The sequence below is a fragment of the Heloderma suspectum genome, chromosome 2, assembly GCF_057233095.1.
Source record: "Heloderma suspectum isolate Gila_16-S chromosome 2, 16-S_ref, whole genome shotgun sequence".
Classification (NCBI taxonomy): Eukaryota; Metazoa; Chordata; class Lepidosauria; order Squamata; family Helodermatidae; genus Heloderma; species Heloderma suspectum.
Genome location: NC_139459.1, coordinates 406,846,691 through 406,869,223, shown reverse-complemented (window position 1 = coordinate 406,869,223; position 22,533 = coordinate 406,846,691). Strand labels below are relative to the sequence as shown.

General features: G+C 47.6%; 1 protein-coding gene across 1 annotated transcript in view; it reads left to right on the top strand.

Annotated features, from left to right (window-relative positions):
* Positions 1-22,533, top strand: part of LOC146356776 (uncharacterized) — a 143,373-nt gene that overhangs the window by 111,960 nt on the left and 8,880 nt on the right. Inside the window, 1 exon segment of the mRNA XM_084831956.1 lies at positions 1,455-2,967. Within this exon segment, the coding sequence (XP_084688082.1) occupies positions 1,455-2,967 (1,513 nt within the window).

The window sequence follows — 22,533 nt, the reverse complement described above, 5'->3', positions numbered from 1 at the left end:
CCACCTAGGCACCGGCCCTGGTTCTTTGTTGAGCTGTGCCCTGGATCTTTTGAGCTGCCCTAATTGCCATTTTTTTTTTACATTTTCCCATTGACTTGCATTGGAAAACAAAAACGGCCATAACTTTTTTAGTTTGTATGATAAATACACGAAATTTGGAGACCACACCTCTCCAGAAGTCATATGTCTGATGGCAATTTGCTGCAGGCTCTGGATTGAATTCAGAGAACAGTCAAAAGCTAATAATTGTGACCATGTCAGAGATCAATGTGATGTGGTTCCCTCTTTGCAATCGGCATACAGGGCAAGGGGCTGAAATGATTCTTCGCGTAAACCATCCCAGGTACTCAAAGACAGGGGTTCTAGAAAAAGACCTAAGTAAATCCACACATGCAGAGATCTAGTCCAGACTTGAATTCTTCATTGGTATCTCCACACTACATGGTCAAGGGCTATCAGATCCAAGAGTCAAAACGTAGGGTCAAGAGTTAGTGCAAGGTAACTCCACACACGCAGAGTTGTTGACGACTGTAGCTTCCTTTCTGCTATGTCTGTGCTATTTGGGTCAAGGCACAGAAGAATCCAAGAGTGACGCTTGGTCCAGCCAGGTAGGTTGGTTGGTTATTTATTTATTTATTGCCTTTATACCCCGCCTTTTTTCCTCTTGCAAGGAACCCAAGGCGGCTTACATTATCCTCCTCCTCTCCATTTTATCCTCACAACAACAACCCTGTGAGGTGGGTTGGGCTGAGAATCTGACTGGCCCAAAGTCACCCAGTGAGATTCCATGGCCGAGTGGGGACTAGAACACGGATCTCCCAGCTCTTAGTCCAACACTCTTGCCATTACACCACACTGGCTTCAACCTTTTGCTGGGATGGGCTATTGTTATTTGTAACTGGCCAATTTTTTCAAACAAGGCTTGTTCTGCTGCCTGGTTATATATAATGAGGTCTATTTTATTGTAGTTTTTTGTTTTCATTATTCTGAGATCTCTTGTGTGGATCATGTCCTAGTAGGCAGTGAATAAATACTGGCATAAATAAGTTAAAATATTCATATGCCACTCCAGTTATTACCTCTATTCAACATTAGAGGCTATTTAATATATGTGGAAGTATCTGTCACTTCGCTGTCAGTCCAAACTGCAAACCACTGGATTTATTCCCTGAACTGAGGAAAGTTCTCTTTCCATTCTTTCAGCTGATGGGAGGGACAGCAGTAAAAATGGCAAGCAACAGAGAGGGAAAACTGAAGATGAACAGGACTGGCTGAAAAAATCTATTTCCTTTGAAGGGGCTGACTTCTATGAAACTGTAATACTAAAAGAATGTTTTGGAGGACAAAAAATAATCATTGAGAACAGAGAGAAAGCATTGAAATGCTTGCTGTGTGGAAAGAACTTCACTCAGCGGATGAGCCTTACTGAACAACAGATAACTCACACAGAAGAGGAAACATATAAATGCTTGGAGTGTGAAAAGCAATTCAGTGGCAGCTCAGGCCTTAACATGTATCAAACTACTCACACAGGGGAGAAGCCCTTGAAATGCTCAGAGTGTGGGAAGAGCTTCAATCAGAGGGCAAACTTTAAAAAACATCAAAGAATTCACACAGGGGTGAAGCCCTATAAATGCTCAGAATGCGGGCAGGGCTTCAATCAGAGGTCAAACTTTAAACGACAACAAAGAATTCACACAGGGGAGAAGCCTTTTAAATGCTCAGCGTGTCAAAAGAGCTTCAGTCGGAGTTCCAGCCTTCAACTTCATCACGTAATTCACACAGGGGAAAAGCCCTATAAATGCTCAGAATGTCGAAAAAGCTTCAATCAGAGTTCCATCTTTAAGCATCATCAAAGAATTCATACAGGGGAGAAGCCCTATAAATGCTCAGAGTGTGGAAAGAGCTTTTGTCGGAGCTCTGACCTTAACTCACATCAACGAATACACACAGGAGAGAAACCGTATAAATGCTCAGTGTGTGGAAGGGGCTTCAGTCACAGCACCCACCTTAAGCGACATCAAAGGATTCACACAGGGGAGAAACCCTATAAATGCTCGAAGTGTGGAAAGAGCTTCTGTCAGAGTTCTGAACTTAACTTACATCAAAGAATTCACACAGGAGAGAAGCCTTATAAATGCTCAAAGTGTGGGAAGAGCTTCATTCGGAGCTTCGAACTTAACTTACATGAAAGAATTCACAGAGGGGAGAAGCCCTATAAATGCTCAGACTGTAGAAAGTGTTTCTGTCGGAGCTCTGAACTTAAGTCACATCAAAGAATTCACACAGGGGAGAAGCCCTATAAATGCTCAGAGTGTGGAAAGAGCTTTTGTCGGAGTTCTAACCTTAACTCATATCAACGAATACACACAGGAGAGAAGCCCTATAAATGCTCAGAATGTGGGAAGAGTTTCAATCATAACACCCATCTTAAACGACATCAAAAAATTCACACAGGGGAGAAGCCCTATAAATGCTCAGAGTGTGGAAAGAGCTTCAATCGGAGTTCCAGTCTTAATTCACATGAAAGAATTCACACAGGGGAGAAGCCCTATAAGTGCTCCGAGTGTGGAAAGAGCTTCAGTTTGAGTTCCATTCTTAAGCATCATCAAAGAACTCACACACAGGAGAAGCCCTATAAATGCTTAGAGTGTGGAAAAAGCTTCAATCAGAGTTCCCACTTTAACTTGCATCGAAGAATTCACACAGGGGAGAAACCCTATAAATACTCAGAGTGTGGAAAGAGCTTCAATCAGAGTTCCAGTCTTAACTCACATCAAAGAATTCATACAGGGGAGAAGCCCTTTAAATGCTTAGATTGTGAAAAGTGCTTCAGTCAGAATTCCAGCCTTAAGCTTCATCAAAGAATTCACACAGGGGAGAAGCCCTATAAATGCTCAGACTGTGGAAAGAGCTTCAGCTGGAGTTCCAACTTTAAATCACATCAAAGAATTCACAAAGGGGGAAGCCCTTCAAATGCTTAGACTGCCGAAGGAGCTTCAGTCATGGCCAAAGCCTTAAACGTTATCAACGAATTCACACGGGAAAAAGCCCCTCCTGCGCTTAGATGTGGAACGGGTCAGGGTTCGCTCCACATCCTTGCCTGGCCTTGGCGTGCAGGGTTGGCGGAATCCCTAACCTCCCTTGTAGACCGTGGGAATGCTGTAGACATCATATGCCTCGACTTCAGCAAAGCTTACGACAAAGTGCCCCATGATCTCCTGATGAGCAAACTAGCTCAAAGTGGGCTAGATGAAACAACGATCCGGTGGATCCACAGTTGGCTACAGAATCGGACTCAAAGAGTGCTTATGAATGGGACCTTTTCAAACTGGGGAGAGGTAACGAGTGGGGTACCGTAGGGCTCAGTCCTGGGCCCAGTGCTCTTCCACATTTTTATGAACGACTTGGAGGAGGAGGTGCAGGGAATGCTGATCACATTTGCAGATGACACCAAATTGGGCAGGATAGCTAATACTTTGGAAGACAGAAACAAAATTCAAAGTGATCTGGATAGACTGGAACGCTGGGCAGAAAACAACAGAATGACATTTAGTAGGGATAAATGCCAAGTTCTGCACCTAGGAAAAAGAAACCAAATGCACAGTTACAAGATGGGGGATACGTGGCTAAACAACACGACAAGCGAGAAGGATCTTGGAATTGTTGTTGATCACAAGCTGAATATCAGCCAACAATGTGATGTGGCTGCAAAAAAGGCAAATGCTCTTTTGGGCTGCATTCATAGAAGCATTGCTTCCAAATCCCGGGAAGTACTAGTTCCCCTCTACTCAGCACTGGTTAGGCCTCACCTGGAGTACTGTGTCCAGTTCTGGGCACCACACTTTAAGAAGGACGCAGACAAACTGGAGAGGGTTCAGAGGAGGGCAACAAAGATGATCAGAGGACTGGAAACAAAGACCTGTGAGGAGAGACTGAAAGAACTGGGCATGTTTAGCCTTGAGAAGAGAAGACTGAGGGGAGATATGATAGCACTCTTCAAGGACTTGAAAGGTTGTCCCAGAGAGGAAGGCCAGGATCTCTTCTCCATCATCCCAGAGTGCAGGACACGGAATCATGGGCTCAAGGGACAGGAAGCCAGATTCTGGCTGAACATCAGGAGAAACTTCCTGAGCAATATGACAATGGAACCAATTCCCTAGGGAGGTGGTGGGCTCTCCCACACTGGAGGCCTTCAAGACGAGGCTGGACAGCCATTTGTCGGGGATGCGCTGACTTGGATTCCTGCATTGAGCAGGGGGTTGGACTCGATGGCCTTGCAGGCCCCTTCCAACCCTACTATTCTATGATTCTATGAATCACCTGCAGCTCCAGGCAGCTGCGCTCTTTCGCGCCTGCTTCCCAGCAGCCCCTCGGAGAGGAAGGAGGGAGGGGCTCTTGGGGGGCTGGTCTGCTGCTCCCGCTTACGGGTCGCTCCCCCTGCCACTCTGCCTCTGCTTTGCCTTGTTCTCTCCTCGTTCTTCTTGGATCCTGCTCGGTGGACTTGGCTGCTTGTCCTCGGCTTCCTTACTTGATCCTGCTCAGTGCAAGGGGGATCAGTGTGGATCTTGACCGAATACGAGGGGCATGAGGTGGTGTGGGGGGGGGCTTTTATCTTGCGTACATCATAAAGGGGCTTGAACATTCTAGCTTGGCGCTGGAAATTTGCCGTCTCGTTCTTTTCCTCAAAGGCGGAGCTCTTTTTCTTTATTTACCAGAGGTTAAGAGCGCAGTGCTGCGGAGCCTGGGCAATGGCCAAGAGGGCATAGCTTGCTGATGGGGGAGGGGTCAATCCGGCCCCCTGAGGATGTGGACAGAACTACGACCTTGGAGAGGAGAATCTGAGCAGGGGTGTCCCCCCCACCCGCGGCCTCCCCTCCCGGCTGCCCCGTGCAGCTTGGCTCCCTCTGCGGAGGTCTGAGCTCCATCTGCGGGAAGAGAAAGGAGGCGGAGGGGCGGGGGTGTACCAGCGGGTGGGAGAAGGGAGGGTGCGGATCCTCTGGACCCCAATGCCCCTCAGCAACCTTGTTACTGGTTACTTGTTACTTTGTAACAACCTTGTTACTGGTTACCTTGTTACTCAGCAACCTGGCAGGGTGAGTAAGCTACACAGGCTCAGAGGCCCATGTAAGGAAAGAAGCTAAATGGGAGGCCGGAGGGGCTAAGAGAGCCTCTGCCGTGTCTCCTGCCCTGCCAGGCTCTTGCCGTCAGGGTGTTGGAATTTCGATGTCCCCCGAAATCGGAGTGCTCCATCCTTCAGGCTGTGTTACTCTGGCAGGGTGAAGTTGCCTGTGGATCAGGGGGTCGGATTATAAATCTGCAGTCCTCTTAAATATGTGTCTGGGGTCTTTTAGGGGGGGCTTCTTGTAGGACGACATTTAATAGGGACAAATGCCAAGTTCTGCACCTAGGAAAAAGAAACCAAATGCACAGTTACAAGATGGGGGATTCGTGGCTCAACCACACTACAAGCGAGAAGGATCTTGGAATTGTTGTCGATCACAAGCTGAATATGAGCCAACAATGTGATGTGGCTGCAAAAAAGGCAAATGCTATTTTGGGCTGCATTCATAGAAGCATAGCTTCCAAATCCCGGGAAGTGCTAGTTCCCCTCTACTCAGCACTGGTTAGGCCTCATCTGGAGTACTGTGTCCAGTTCTGGGCACCACACTTTAAGAAGGATGCAGACAAACTGGAGAGGGTTCAGAGGAGGGCAACAAAGATGATCAGGGGACTGGAAACAAAGCCCTATGAGGAGAGAATGAAAGAACTGGGCATGTTTAGCCTTGAGAAGAGAAGACTGAGGGGAGATATGATAGCACTCTTCAAGTACTTGAAAGGTTGTCCCAGAGAGGAAGGCCAGGATCTCTTCTTGATCATCCCAGAGTGCAGGACACGGAATAATGGGCTCAAGTGACAGGAAGCCAGATTCCGGCTGAACATCAGGAAAAACGTCCTGACTGTAAGAGCAATACGTACTTGTAGGCCCCTTCCAACCCTACTATTCTATGATTCTATGACTCCACAAAATGCTCGGTCAAGACGTTCCAACCATTCCAGATCAAATGAGTCATGTACACTTTGAAGCAGTCTCTTCAGCCTTCTGTTAGCAACATTATTCAACCCTTTCTGTGCCAGATCAACCTTCCCCTGCTTGATGATCTGATTATTGAGATATTTCGGTATCTGATAAGCATGAATATCACATCCAGTTGAAAGCAGATTGACCCCTGAAGTGCTACTATTGACCAGAAGAAGAAAGAAAAGTTATTCTACTCTATGTATATTACTGTTGACACGTCTGTAACTGTTTGAGCCCGAGTAGCTACGTGCACTCTCATCATTTTTTCAGTTACTTTGGCATGGTGAGAATTTGATTCCCCTTTCTGACAACGCAGCACAAGACACTAATGGCTGTGCAGATAAAAAGATTTGTAAGAAAAGTATAATTACCGTGGGATGGGGGAATCAGGGCTGTTGCCTTTCATGTAACAGATGGGGCCCACAGCTTTGTAATCTTGTACGATGCGTTGTTATGGCCTGCAAAGAGTTAGCATGGGTGCGTTGAAACAACGGCCCTGAGGCAGAGGGGGCAGGAAGGCGTTCCTGTGGCTGCTGCTACCTCTCCAAAGGATGGTTTGACAGAAGAAGAGCTTGGGGGCTTCGAGAAGGAAGCTAGGGGTGTCGTACTAAATTTCGTCGCCTCCTGGAGAAGAGTTGTTGTTGTTCAGTCGTTCAGTCGTGTCCGACTCTTCGTGGCCCCATGGACCATAGCACGCCAGGCCTTCCTGTCCTGCGCTCTCTCCCGGAGCGTGCTCAAGTTCATATTCATTGCATCGGTGATGCTATCTAGCCATCTCATCCTCTGCCGTCCCCTTCTCCTTTGGCCTTCAGTCTTTCCCAGCATCAGGGTCTTTTCCAGAGAGTTCTCTCTTCGCATTAGGTGGCCAAAATATTGGAGCTTCAGCTTCAGTATCTGTCCTTCCAGTGAGCACTCAGGGTTGATTTCCTGTAGGATGGACTGATTTGACCTCCTTGCAGTCCAGGGGACTCGTAAGAGTCTTCTCCTGCACCACAGTTCAAAGGCATCGATTCCTCGGCACTCAGCCGTCCTTATAGTCCAGCTCTCACAGCCATACGTTGCTACTGGGAAAACCATAGCTTTGATTATGCGGACCTTTGTCGGCAAGGTGTCATACTGCATATGTTCTCCTTATTTCTGTGAGATCCAAGGCAACAATAATCCAGTCAGGAGGCAAAGATTATTAATCAGGCTGTTTCAGCAGCAAGAATGTCACAAAGTTCATTTTTAAACTGGGGGTGGAAAGTGTGGCCCTCAGTGGTGAGGGATGATAGGAGCAACATCTGCAGCGCCACACTTTCCCCATCCAAGTCTGAAACAAAGTAAAGTGGAGTTGCAAAGGCTTCTGGGACCACAATCAATGCAATTTCCCCTCATATCCATGAGAGGCGCCAGCATCGTAATTCAGCACAGAATTAATGAAGCACTTTCACCAATTAGAAGTATGGTAAATGTGGGTGGGAAAAGGCCTTAGGTTATTGCCCTGGAATCCTCTCAAGGAAAAACTGGATGCAGTGTGCATTGGATCGCAGCCTAACAGTGCAGTCCTGTGCACACCTACTTGGAGGTAAAGCCCATTGAGTTCAATGGGAATTCCGCCGAGGTATGTGTGTACAGGATCCTAGCCCAAATCTGTTTAGTGATATTTCTTGTATACGCCGCCCCAGTCTCTACATGTCCAGGGGGAGGGCTTGCTGGCCATACCATGGTCTACTGAGGTCTGTTTGGCCGTGGTGTGGAGGAGGGCCTTCTCCGTTGTGGCACCTGCCATGTAGAATGATCTCCCCATTGAGACCAGGCAGGATCCCAGTATGGAGTGCTTCTGCTGACAACTGAGGGCATGCTTGTTTGCCCAGGCATTTCCCTGACTGCTTGCATTCTCAGCAACCCTTAGTTATTTTAATGAGATGTTATTATTATTGGTTTTGTTGTATTTTGTCATGGTTTTACTTTGGAAGCCAGCTTCCTTGTGCAGATGGCGGCCCTATTCAGTGGAGCTGGGCGATGCTGAGCCTGCTGGGATCTTTGCTGAGCTCCCCCAAAAAGGATGGGGCAAAAGACCCAGCAGCAGTTCTTGCTGGACCCCTTTTGCAGACATCCTGAAGAGGAGCCCTGGCCTGTCAGGGAAGAAAATACTGGCCTGGATTTGGCAACTGTCTGATACCGCAGGAGGCGCCTTCGCGGCTAAATTATCCGACTAATTCAGGTTCACACTACCCTAAAGGATACTCTTGGTCAGGGCTCTGATGGAGGGGTGGGCACAGCTCAGTGTGACAGAGCCCCTGCTTTGCACGCAGAAGGTCCCCGCTTTGATCCCCGGCTTCCCCAGGTGAGGTGAGGGAAGATTCCTGCCTGACACCCTCCAGCGTCTCTGCTGGTCACTGTCGACAATACTGGGTGAGCTGGACAACACTGGTCCAACAGTCTGACTCAGGATAAGGCTGTTTCCGCTGTTCCTACGAAGGAGATTCGTGGGTGAAGGTCAGGCCAAGCTCACCACCCCCCCGACCAGCCCGTGTCAAGAGGATGGAGCCGAATCGGCCAGTCCTCACAAACATGCTTTCTTCCAGCCGTGCCCCTGCGTGTGGAGCTGAATAGAGAGTTCAGGATGTAGCAGACGGGATGCCACTTTCCCCCCTTATGATTACCCAAATCATAGTCATTTATTCTTCTTCTTACCAGAGCCCAAGGACTTCCACTCTCAAAAAAGAGAGTCACCCTTGAGTCCACTGCCATAGACATCAGACTCAAGAGCAACGCGAGGAGACGTCTGGCAGCCAGGCGCAAAAGGGCTGATGCACAAACCCTCCTGTGCCACTGAAAGCGTGGGAGGCGGCTCGGGGCAAGCGAGGAGGCCTGTGTGGGCGTGAGGCTGCCTTCCTGCCATCCCCTTCGGACGGGAAGCCGTGGCTGTTGGGGCTCCCATCTGTGCCGGGAAATACACGGAAGCCCCGGTCTGGAAAGAGCGCTTTGACTTCTTCTGTTCGTTCTTCCAGTTAGCGGAGAGGAGCCAGGCGGAGGCTGTGCCAGGCACATAGCATGACTCCGCTCTCGCTGCTGCCGCTGCTGCCCCAGGCAGCCTGTGGGGCGCTCAAGGCCAAATGCCCCTTGACTCTGGAAAGGGCTGGAACAGACCCATGGAACCATTACCGGCCAGGGGACCTCCTCCTGGGCGGGGTCATCTCCGCAACACGTGCTGGTTTTCTACCCTACGCTTTCAGCAAGATTCCCTGTGCCAGAGGTCTCCCGTAAGTCACTGTGTGCGCGAGGGATCTCTTGCTGCTCCACTCGCTACTGAGGACTGTCCGTGGCATCTGGTGCCCGGCAAACTGCTGCCCTCTTTTGCCTTTGTGGGGGCATCACCACCAAGGCTCCGTCCAGTGCTCAGGTTCATTTTTAAACGGGTAGCAGCATATCACAGGATAGTTGGATCGAGGGCAGTTACAGCAATGCAGAGCCTGCATTTCCTGAAGCTGGAACTGCAGCCAGCTGGGCTCCCTTTGAACTGTGAAGCGTGGGAACATATTAAGGGACAATTTGGCCTTTCTGCCCTCTTGTTAACGTGCAGAATGAACACCCAGTTTTCTTTTGAACCCCGTGAGCAGATACAAGCTATAGCTCAGGGGGCAGAGCACTGCTTCCCCCCCCCCCACTGCCTGTTAGGATTGCAAAGGCTAGTCTGGAAAGCGGGTCCAGACTATGGCAATGGCCGTACACCAGTGACAGTCCTCGATGTGCAATGGTCTTCCAGTGTGATTTTCCCATACACCCCCCCCCCCCAATATTCTGCTGTTTTTGACATGGAAAGGAAGGCTTCATTCCCACTTGGAAATGGGTAGGAAAAGTCCGCTGTCTTAAAAGCCAGGACTGACATTCCAAGCAGAATGGCATACATGACACAAAGCCTCAGCCCTGTGGCCTGGCCACCCTTTTCCAAACTCAATCCCCTGCACTCTTCCCCTCCTTGGAAATTACTTGCAATTATTTACACTGAGGCTCCAAGTTCCACCCTAGGAGAATCAAAAGTGTCCTTTTGTATTTTCAGATCACTGCTAAACTTTTTGAGTAGCCACATAACCTTTTTCGGTAGTACTTCCGTTGTCCTACCACTATCTCTCTCTCTCTCAATGTGAAGGGTTGGACATGCCTACTTCCAGCACTGGAGCACAAATCTGCACTGGTTCTGTTTTAAAATGGATCGTGGCTCTTGACCCCAGAACAAGGTTACCTTCTGTCACCCCCAGAACCAAACCAGCTTTTAAGTGGGGATTGGTGGCTACTGTGCTTCTGGCTTTGGCTTGGGATCAGTGCTACCATGAGGAAAGTTCTAGAAACACAATGCAGAGCTATAGGTTGCCTTGGAAGGCTGGTGGAGTCAAAAAAGCAACAACTGAAAATTTTTGTTTCATTATGTGACACTTCTTTTTCAGAGGAGACACAGAATACTGGAAGATCCTTTCCTTCTTGTTTGCTGTTGAGGAGATCAACCAGAATCCCAGATCTTACCCAACATCACCCTGGGCTACAACATCCATGACAACTATTTTGATGCAAAAATGACCTCTGAGGCCTTGCTAGACCTGCTCTCTCCTGGGATGTTCCCAACTACAACTGTGGAAGACGGAATCCCCCGTTGGCTGTTCTGGAAGGGGCCGACTCTGACATCGCCATCCAGATTTCAACCATGTTGGGTGTCTACAAAATCCCACAGGTGAAGAGGGGTGTTTGCAGGCTGAATCTCATTCTCCTGTGGGGTTCTCTCCAGAGAAATCAAAATGTTCTCCAGAGAACTAAAATAGGAGGCATGGGGAATGGTCTGGATCCACGATGAGGTGCAAAGGGTTAAAACCACACTACCCCCACACCAGGGTCCCAATTGGTATGGGAAGGCACTCTGGCTATTTGTGAAAGGTTATGCCTCAAGGGCAAATCACATGATTAACTATCCTGGGTTCTGTTTCTTGGCCATGTTAAATATTGCTGGGAAAGTGGGGTAAACCGTTAGGAACTCCCTTCAATCATGGAGATGTAGGAGATGTTCCATAGTTGAGGGCACCTTTGTTTTTCAGTGTTCATTATGAAGACCATTTGTTCCATTGGTATAAAGTATGTCATAAATAATTTCCAGTTAATAGGTGTAATCTGGTCAGGTTTCAGAAATATCCAATGAGAATTTAAATTTAGTTGGGAAGCAAAACAAACTAACATTCTCTTCCTTCCTTTGTCAGGTCAATTATGCTTTTGTTTCTCATGTTCTGAGTGATAAAACTCAGTTCCCATTTTTCTACCCGACAGTCCCCAAAGAAGGAACCCAGTACCCGGGGATTGTCAGACTGCTCCTGCATCTCAGGTGGACAATGACAGGTCTCTTCGCTCCAGACACCGACAACGGAGAGAGATGTGGGAAGACCTTGACGCCTGAGCTCAGCAGGAATGGTGTCTGCGTTGGTTTCACGCAAACCATCCCAGGAATGAATAATAACAAAGTGGTGATCCATTATCCTTCATTCCACAAGAGGAAACAAGTTAATGCTTTTGTTTATTGTGCAGAGACACGTTCCTTCTTAAATGGAATACACATCATGCAACAAGAAATTAAAATGTTAATGAAACCTGTTGTAGGGAAAGTCTGGATCGCAACCGCTTTGTGGGACATCACCTTGGAGTTAATGCATGAAATTTGCTTTCGGAAGGAAACTGAAAAACTTCGGGGCCCAGATAATTTTCTCATCCATCCTTCCAGTAGTTAGAAGAGGGATAGAAAGGGAACGAAAAATACTCCAGGTGAATGACTGGCTATGAAGGTGGTGCCGACGAGAGAGATTTGGATTCTGGGACCACGGGCTATACTTCCTGGAAGATGGGCTGTTGGCTAGGGATGGGTTGCACCTCACAAAGGATGGGAAGAATGTGTTTGGCCACAGCATGAAGAACTTCATCAGGAGGGCTTTCAACTGAATCCTACGGGGAAGCGAGATGTAATGTTGGGGGTAACAATGGACATAGGCGCATGCACTGCAATGGAGAGAACAGCTCTGATAGCGCCCTATAATAGTCTTCAGACACATGTAGGAAGAAAGCCAGACTATGAAGCACATGGTCTTCGATGTCTATATACTAATGCCCAGAGTATGGGAAACAAACAGAACGAACTTGAACTCTTGATACAGGAGGGAAATTATGACTTGATAGGTATAACTGAGACTTGGTGGGATGACTCTCATGACTGGAATACAGCAATGGAAGGATATCGCTTGTTCAGAAAGAACAGGAGGAACAGGAACGGAGGTGGGGTTGCACTGTATGTGAAAAATACATATCTCTGCACAGAAATACAGGAGGAGGAGCTTGGTAGCCCCATCGAGAGCATCTGGGTTGAAAAAAATGGAACAAAGAATAAAAGGAACCTGGTGGTCGGAGTCTACTACCGGCCACCCAATCAAGGAGAAGACAAGGATGAAACTTGAAAAGCAAATAGCCAATGTTTTAAGGAAGCATGATGTAGTAGTAATGGGGGAACTTCAATTTCCCCGATATTTGTTGGGAGACAAATTCTGCAAAACATGGCCCCTCCAGGAAATTCCTGACTTGTGTGACGGATAACTTCCTCCTACAGAAAGTAGAGGAAGGAACTAGAGGATCGGCTATCCTTGACTTGATCCTAACCAACAGAGATGACTTAGTGGAGTAAGTAGTAGTTACAGGAACTCTGGGGGAAAGCGACCATGTTGTACTTGAGTTCTTGGTTCTAAGGGATGCAAAAGCTGAGTGTAGTCAAACACGTACCCTGGATTTTGGGAAAGCTGATTTTCATAAACTCAGAACAATGATAAGTAAGGTCCCATGGCAAGCGACGCTGACAGAAAAGGAGTCCAAGATGGGTGGGAGCTTTTAAAAAAGGAAATTCTCAAGGCACAATCACAAACAATTCCAACAAGAAGAAAAGGTGGCTTCACAAAAAGCTTAGGGATGACCTGAAAACAAAAAAGGACACATATAGGAAGTGGAAAGAAGGCCAAGTAACAAAGGAAGAGTACAGGCAAGTCGCACAGAATTGCAGGGATGGCGTCAGGAGGCTAAAGCTGAGAATGAGCTGAGGTTAGCGAGGGATGCTAAAAACATAAAAAGGCTTTCTTCAGCTACGTGCAGAGTAAAAGGCAGAGGAAAGAAATGGTGGTTCAGCTATTGAATAAGGATGGCAAAACGATAACAGATGACGAAAGGCAGAGGTGCTCAATTCCTACTTTGGCTCAGTCTTCTCCCAAAAGAGGGTCTATGACCCCCCTGGCAAAGGCGAAGTACAGGCTGAAGGGGCAGGATTGCAGCTTGAGATCGACAGGCATATGGTCAAGGAACACCTCATTATTTTGAATGAGTTCACATCTCCAGGGCCAGATGAACTGCATCCTAGAGTCATAAAGGAACTGGCAGAAGAACTCTCAGAACCGCTGTCTATTCTCTTTGAGAAATCATGGAGGACGGGGGAAGTGCCAGATGACGGGAGGAGGGCTAACGTTGTCCCTATCTTCAAAAAGGGTAAAAAGGAGGAACCTGGGAACTACAGACCAGTCAGTCTGACATCAATCCCTGGGAAAATTCTGGAGCAGATGATCAAGCAATCCATCTGGAAGCACCTTGACAATGCCGTGATTACTCGAAGCCAACATGGATTTGTCAAAAACAAGTCCTGCCAGACAAATCTGATCGCATTTTTTGATCAAGTCACCTCCCTTGTAGACCGTGGGAATGCTGTAGACATCATATACCTCGACTTCAGCAAAGCTTTGGACAAAGTGCCCCATGATCTCCTGATGAGCAAACTAGCTCAAAGTGGGCTAGATGAAACAACGATCCGGTGGATCCACAGTTGGCTACAGAATCGGACTCAAAAAGTGCTTATGAATGGGACCTTGTCAAACTGGGGAGAGGTAACGAGTGGGGTACCGCAGGGCTCAGTCCTGGGCCCAGTGCTCTTCCACATTTTTATGAACGACTTGGAGGAGGAGGTGCAGGGAATGCTGATCACATTTGCAGATGACACCAAATTGGGCAGGATAGCTAATACTTTGGAAGACAGAAACAAAATTCAAAGTGATCTGGATAGACTGGAACGCTGGGCAGAAAACAACAGAATGACATTTAGTAGGGATAAATGCCAAGTTCTGCACCTAGGAAAAAGAAACCAAATGCACAGTTACAAGATGGGGGATACGTGGCTCAACAACACGACAAGCGAGAAGGATCTTGGCATTATTGTCGATCACAAGCTGAATATGAGCCAACAATGTGATGTGGCTGTAAAAAAGGCAAATGTTCCTGATGTTCAGCCGGAATCCGGCTTCCTGTCACTTGAGCCCATGGTTCCGTGTCCTGCACTCTGGGATGATCGAGAAGAGATCCTGGCCTTCTTCTCTGTGACAAGCTTTCAAGTACTTGAAGAGCGCTATCCTGTCTCCCCTCAGTCTTCTCTTCTCAAGGCTAAACAGGCCCAGTTCTTTCAGTCTCTCCTCATAGGGCTTTGTTTCCAGTCCCCTGATTATCTTTGTTGCCCTCCTCTGAACCCTCTCCAGCTTGTCTGCATCCTTCTTAAAGTGTGGTGCCCAGAACAGGACACAGTACTCCAGATGAGGCCTAACCAGTGCTGAGAGGAACTAGTACTTCCCGGGATTTGGAAGCCATGCTTCTATTAATGCAGCCCAAAAGAGCATTGGCCTTTTTTGCAGCCACATCACATTGTTGACTCATATTCAGCTTGTGATGGACAACCATTCCAAGATCCTTCTCGCTTGTAGTGTTGTTGAGCCACGTATCCCCCATCTTGTAACTGTGCATTTTGTTTCTTTTTTCTAGGTGCAGAACTTGGCATTTCTCCCTATAAAATGCCATTCTGTTTTCTGTCCAGCGCTCCAGTCTATATAGATCCCTTTGAGTTTTGTTTCTGTCTTCCAAAGTATTAGCTATCCCGCCCAATTTTGTGTCATCTGCAGATTTGATCAGCATTCCCTGCACCTCCTCCTCCAAGTCATTAATACAACTGTTGAAGAGCACTGGGCCTAGGACCGAGCCCTGCGGTACCCTGCTCAATACCTCTCTCCAGTCTGAGAAGGTCCCTTTGATAAGCACTCTTTGAGTCCGATTCTGTAGCCAACTGTGGATCCACCGGATCGTTGCTTCATCTCATGTTAGCGAGTTCCATAGTTCAACTATGTGCTATGTGAAGAAGCCCTTCCTTTCATTTGTCCTGAACTGCCTGCCAAGCAGCTTCAGGGATGACCCCGTTGGGTTCTAGTATTATGAGAGAGGGAGAAAAATGTCTCCCTATCCACTTTCTCCACACCTTGAGTAATTATGTACACCTCTACCATGTCTCCTCTTACTTGCCTTTTTCCAAGCGCAACAAACTCAGACACTGTAACCTTTCTCGTAGTGGGGGAAGTGCTTCAGCCCCTTGATCATTTTTGTTGTCCCTTTCTACACTTTTTCCAACTCTACAATATTTATTTTTAGGTGTGGTGGCCAGAAGTGGACACAGTATTCCAAGTAAGGCCGGACCACAGATTAGTATAAGGGCAGTATGATTTTGGCAGTTTTATTATCGAATCCTTTCATAATTACGCCTAACACAGAATTTGTCTTTTTCACAGCAGCCACACGCTGGGGGTGGGGGGGGATCTCCACAGCAATGGGTTTAGTTCACTCTCCACTTTGCTGAGGTTTTTACTGTAGTCAAATCTGCTCCGTCTGGGGATACATGGGGCTTGAAAGCCTGGATTATCCCAAATCTAGCCTGGGGCTCTCGACAGGTCACACGGCAGTTTACCCCGAATTGTTTGGGAGACTACCATGTGGCGTCTCATCCACGTCACCATCTAGACAGCCTGTTTTCCCCCACCCACTTTCACCTTGTTCCGCCCTTTCTGCTTTCTTTGGCCAGTGTGCGTTAGCACTCTGCCTCCCCAACCTATGCCTGAGTCCCAATTTTTTTTTTAAAATTTCCCTCTAAAACCACAATACTACATTAACAGCTATTCCTGAACAAATGCACTATTTCACTATAGCGCTATTTCGTGATAATGCTACAGTGAGATAGTGGGATATGGGACCTCTGAATGCAGCAACCTCACAGTAAGTGGTTTGTGGAGACATCCCCCAGGTTGACATCTTCATCGAGCTGTCCACCACAACCACAACATCTCTTTCCTGGTTGGTCACCGGTAGCTCAGATCCCATCAGGCTGTACTTGAAGTTGGGATTTTTTGCCCCAACGTGCATCACTTTACACTTGCTTAGACTGAACCACGTTGGCCATTTCGATGCCCATTCTCCCAGTTTGGAGAGGTCCTTTTGGAGCTTCTCACAACCCCTTTTGTTTTAACCACCCTTAAGAATTTGGTCCCCTTCATGGATCACTGCCTTGTTGTGGTGAAGGGGCTTGCATAACTCAGTGAAGCCATAAGCTATGCCGTGCAGGGCCACCCAAGATGGACAGGTCACGGCAGAGAGTTCTGACAAAATGTGGTCCACTGGAGAAGGAAATGGCAACCCACTCCAGTATTCTTGCCAAGAAAACCCCATGGAACGTATCACAAGGCTAAAAGAGATGACGCCGGAAGATGAGCCCCTGAAGTCGGAAGGTGTCCAATATACTACTGGGGAAGAGCAGAGGGAATTTCCAAGTAGCTCCAGAAAGAGTGAAGCGGCTGGGCCAAAGCCGAAAGGACACTCAGCTGTGGATGCGTCTGGTGGTGAAAAGAAAATCCGATGCTGTAAAGAACAATATTGTTTAGGAACCTGGAATGTCAGATCAATGAATCAAGGTAAGCTGGAGGTGGTCAAACATGAGATGGCAAGATTGAACATCGACATCTTGGGAATCAGCGAACTAAAATGGACAGGCATGGGCGAATTTAGTTCAGGTGACCATCATATCTACTACTGTGGGCAAGAATCCCTTAGAAGAAATGGAGTAGCACTCATAGTCAACAAAAGGGTGGGAAATGCAGTACTGGGGTACAATCTTAAAAACGATAGAATGATCTCAGTACGAATCCAAGGCAAACCATTCAACATCACAGTCATTCCAGTCTATGCCCCAACCACTGATGCCGAAGAAGCTGAGGTTGATCGGTTCTATGAAGACCTACAACACCTTCTAGAACTAACACCAAAAAAAGATGTCCTCTTCATCATAGGGGATTGGAATGCTAAAGTAGGAAGTCAAGAAATCACCGGGATAACAGGCAAGCATGGCCTTGGTGTACAAAATGAAGCAGGACAAAAGCTAATAGTTTTTCCAAGAGAACACGCTGATCGTAGCAAACACTCTATTCCAACAGCACAAGAGGCGACTCTACACATGGACATCACCAGATGGTCAATATCGAAATCAGATTGATTATGTCCTTTGCAGTCAAAGATGGAGAAGCTCTATACAGTCAGTAAAAACAAGACCTGGAGCTGACTGTGGCTCAGATCATGAGCTACTTGTTGCAAAATTTCGGCTTCAATTGAAGAATGTAGGGAAAACCACTAAACCATTCAGGTATGACCTCAATCATATCCCTGATGAATATACAGTGGAGGTGAGGAATAGATTTAAGGGATTAGACCTGACAGACAGAGTGCCTGAGGAACTACGGATGGAGGTCCGTAACATTGTTCAGGAGGCAGCAACTCAATCCATCCCAAAGAAAAAGAAATGCAAGAAAGCCAAGTGGCTGTCTGAGGAGGCTTTACAAGTAGCTGAGGAAAGGGAAGCGAAAAGCAAGGGAGAAAGGGGAAGATATATCCAACTGAATGCAGAGTTCCAGAGAATAGCAAGGAGAGACAAGAAGGCCTTCTTAAATGAACAATGCAAAGAAATCGAGGAAACAATAGAATGGGAAAGACTAGAGATCTCTTCAAGAAAATCGGAGATCTCAAGGGAACGTTTTGTGCAAAGACGGGCATGATGAAGGACAAAGAAGACAGGGACCTAACAGAAGCAGATGAGATTAAGAAGAAGTGGCAAGAATACACAGAAGAACTAAACAGGAAAGATGTGAATGTCCCTGATAGCCATGATAGTGCGCTCACTGAACTTGAGCCGGACATCCTCGGGAGTGAAGTCAAGTGGGCCTTAGGAAGCATTACTAACAACAAAGCTAGTGGAGATGACAGTATTCCAGCTGAGCTATTTAAGATCCTAAAAGATGATGCTGTTAAAGTGCTGCACTCAATATGCCAACAAATTTGGAACACTCAACAATGGCCAGAAGACTGGAAAAGGTCAGTTTACATTCCAATTCCAAAGAAGGGCAACGCCAAAGAGTGTTCAAACTACCGCACAATTGCACTCATTTCACATGCCAGCAAGGTGATGCTCAAAATCCTACAAGCTACGCTTCAGCAGTATGCGAACCGAGATACCGGAAGTACAAGCTGGGTTTCAAAGAGGCAGAGGAACTAGAGATCAAATCGCCAACATTCGCTGGATCATGGAGAAAGCAAGAGAATTCCAGAAAAACGTCTATTTCTGCTTCATTGACTACACTAAAGCCTTTGATTGTGTGGATCACAACAAACTGTGGCAAATTCTTAAAAGTGATGGGAGTACCAGACCATCATACCTGTCTCCTGAGAAACCTGTACGAGGGTCAAGAAGCAACAGTAAGAACCAGACATGGAACAACCGAGTGGTTCAAAATTGGGAAAGGAGTACGACAAGGCTGCATATTTTCACCCTGCTTATTTAACTTATATGCAGAGTACATCATGAGAAACGCCGGGTTGGATGAGTCACAGGTCGGAATTAAGATTGCTGGGAGAATTATCAACAACCTCCGATATGCAGACGATACCACCCTAATGGCAGAAAGCGAAGAGGATCTCAAGAGCCTCTTGTTGAGGGTGAAAGAGGAGAGTGCAAAAGCTGGTTTGAAACTCAACATTAAAAAAACGAAGATCATGGCATGTGGCCCCATCACTTCCTGGCGTAGAGAAGGGGAAGAAATGGAAGCAGTGACAGATTTTACTTTCTTGGGCTCCAAGATCACCGCAGACGGTGACTGTAGCCATGAAATTAAAAGACGCTTGCTCCTTGGGAGGAAAGCTATGGCCAACCTAGACAGCATAGTAAGAAGCAGAGACATCACCTTGCCGACAAAGGTCCGTCTAATCAAAGCTATGGTTTTCCCAGTAGTAATGTATGGCTGCGAGAGCTGGACTATAAGGAAGGCTGAGCGCCGAAGAATTGATGCTTTCGAACTGTGGTGCTGGAGAAGACTCTTACGAGTCCCCTAGACTGCAAGGAGGTCAAATCAGTGCATCCTAAAGGAAATCAACCCTGACTACTCATTGGAAGGACAGAGACTGAAGCTGAAGCTCAAATATTTTGGCCACCTAATGCGAAGAGAAAACTCTCTGGAAAAGACCCTGATGCTGGGAAAGACTGAAGGCCAAAGGAAAGGGGACAGCAGAGGATGAGATGGCTAGATAGCATCACCGATGCAATGAATATGAACTTGAGCACACTCCAGGAGAGAGCGTAGGACAGGAAGGCCTGGCGTGCTATGGTCCATGGGGTCACGAAGAGTCGGGCATGACTGAATGACTGAACAAGAATTTCATGTCATTAGCAAACTTGGCCACTTTGCTGTTTACTCCTAATTCTAGATCATTTATGAGTAAGTCATGGAAATCTAGGAGAGCTGAGCGCCCTGGGAGTGGAAATTTTCTGTTCAGGGAAGGGTTCAGTAGTCAATGGGTTGTTGGAGGGGACAACTGAGTGAGGGATTAAGGAAAGGATGTGGATTGAGCTCCCCTGAGAATGCAAGGGGCCGAGTGTGGCTGAGTAGAATCATAGAATAGTGGGGTTGGAAGGGGCCTTCAAGACCATTGAGTCCAACCCCCTGCTCCATGCAGTAATCCAAGTCAGAGCATCCCTCACAGATGGCTGTCCAGCCTCGTCTTGAATGTCTCCAGTGTGGGAGAGCCCACCACCTCCCTAGGTCATTGGTTCCAACACTTGAATATGGACTCAAGTGTAAATCTTTTCACCGTTTCATTTGTTTTGAATAATGAAAATCTGAACTCTCAAACTTAGGATGAGTGTATTCCCGAACTGTAGTTTGTGAACTTTAGTTCATGCACTATAAGACCTAAACCCTGAGCCTGCACTGATGCCAAACTGAAACTCGCCTGTACTCTCTGTTTATAAGCAGGCTCTTCCACTAGCCAGGCCTGCCCAGCGGCTCTTGTCAAGACATAATAAAGTATTGCTTTTATCACCCCTTTCTTAGGCTTGAGTTTATTTCAGTATGTGGCCGAGGTTCTCTTCAACCACTCAAGAACCTCTGGTAGAGAAGGGCTCCCAGACTCTAAGTTCCTGCTGGATACCCACCCCCCTGAGATCTACTCCAAAGTGCAAGTTTGTAAAGGATCACCTTTCTTGGATGTAGCTCCATTTGCTGTGCCTTTGTTTTAGCTTCCGCCAATGATTTATGAGCTTACGAGTTTCAGTGAGTTTTAAATGAGTTTAAAGGAGTTTTAAATGATTAGCTGAGGGAATTTAATAAATACATAGGTAAATAGCATTGACCTTCTCTTTGGATGGGTGTTTCATTCACTTGTGTGCTTAGACCCTGCCCCATTCCAGGTGTGTGGAGAGTTGTCGCCCTGGATTCGCTAAGGTGGTTCAGGAAGGAGAGCCCGTTTGCTGCTATGCCTGTGCTCCCTGTGCTGAAGGGACCATCTCCACCCAGGAAGGTAGGTGACTCCAGAGGAGAAGGCAGCCCCTGGGGAGGAAGGGAAAAATCCACCCAAATGTGTCCTCCAAAGGTTTTTTAAAGGCATTTCTAGACTTGGATAGTCTTGATAGGCTTCTCTTCCTCCATGAATTCCTCTAAACCCCTTTTAAAACTGTCCAGGTTGGCAGCCTTCACTATATCTTATGGAAGTGAGTTCCATAGATTCTTCCTTGTCTGTCCTGAATTTCCCAACATTCAGCTTCATGGGATGACCCCAGTGGAGCGTAAGTGGAGGCGCAGCTTAAACCATGCTGGATGTGGATGATGGGAGTTGCAGTCCAAGACATCCAGAGGGCATCATGTTGGGGAAGGCTGGCTCGAACCCTCCAATGGGCAACCAATGTCCACTGCTCCCACATCAGATCTCCAGAGAGAGAGAGAGGGGGAGAGCAGTGCCCCGAGATGGTTGGAGAGCCCAAACTCAGCTCTCCACATCTCTTCCTCTGTCTCGCTCAGACCGTCTCCTTCAGAGACACCTAGATTACATCATCCTTAGGGGGAGAGGAAGAAAGGCATGCCCTTCCCCCAAATGTCTCTCACCTTCCAGATGAATCTCTGAGTTCCCAGTCATTGTGGGCCACTGACCTGTAATTTCCCTAGCTAAGGAGGAGATCCCTGGCAACTTTCTGAAGACTAAAAATTCAGTCTCCAGCAATACTCCTGGATCCACTCACCTGTCTGACCCCCAATCTTACAGCAACATAACTGGGATGGGGAACTAAATTAGGGTGTGAGCTGGACCACCCCCCACCCAGCTCTCTGCAGGCTAAGAGACGTCAGGGGCGTGGCCACATGCCCTGACATCATTTGGTTCCTGGCTGATGCGGCATTGGGATGATCCTGGCTGTGCTGCTCCTCCCATTGGCAGAAACCTCACAGGCAGCAAACCTTCCCCAGCGGAGTCAGGAGCTGGAGCAGGTGATGAACGGGGAGCAAAACATACCAAGCAGAGCTGGGAGGAGCGGCCAAGCCCGTCACCACCCACATTCCCCACTGTTATCTCCAATTACAGTTCAGAGAAAAAAGCAGGGATTCTTCCAGAGGAAGGAATCCTCTGTGGGGACACAGACGTACATACAAAAAGCGCTGTGAATATATGCAGCATTCACAACGCTTTTTGCATGTAAGTCTATGGACACAGACTTCCGACTGCCATGGCGATCGCGGCAGAGGCGGACGGGACTGAAGCATCTGGTTGCAGCTGCTGGCCACTTGCTGAGCACAGGAGGGACTGCGGGGGGGGGGGGCTCAGCAGGAGGGACTGCGGGGGGGGCAGGTGCTGGCAGTCTGACGAATTTGCTGACTGAAACAGGCACCTGCACCATCCCTAACGTGACTCCTGTTCTTTCCAGATGCGGACCACTGCACAAAGTGTCCAGACAATCAGCATCCAAACCAGGACCGAGATGAATGTACCCTGAAGGTTACAACCTTCCTATCCTATGAAGGGTATCTGGGGATCATCCTGGCCTCCTTTGCCCTATTTTTGTCCTTAACCACAAAATTCCTACTGGGAATCTTTATTAAATTCCGTGAAACCCCAATTGTCAAAGCCAACAACTGGGACCTCTCCTACATTCTCCTCGTCTCCCTCCTGCTTTCCTTCTTGCCCTCCTTCCTCTTCATTGGGAGGCCAAGAAAAGCCACCTGCGTCCTCCAACAAAC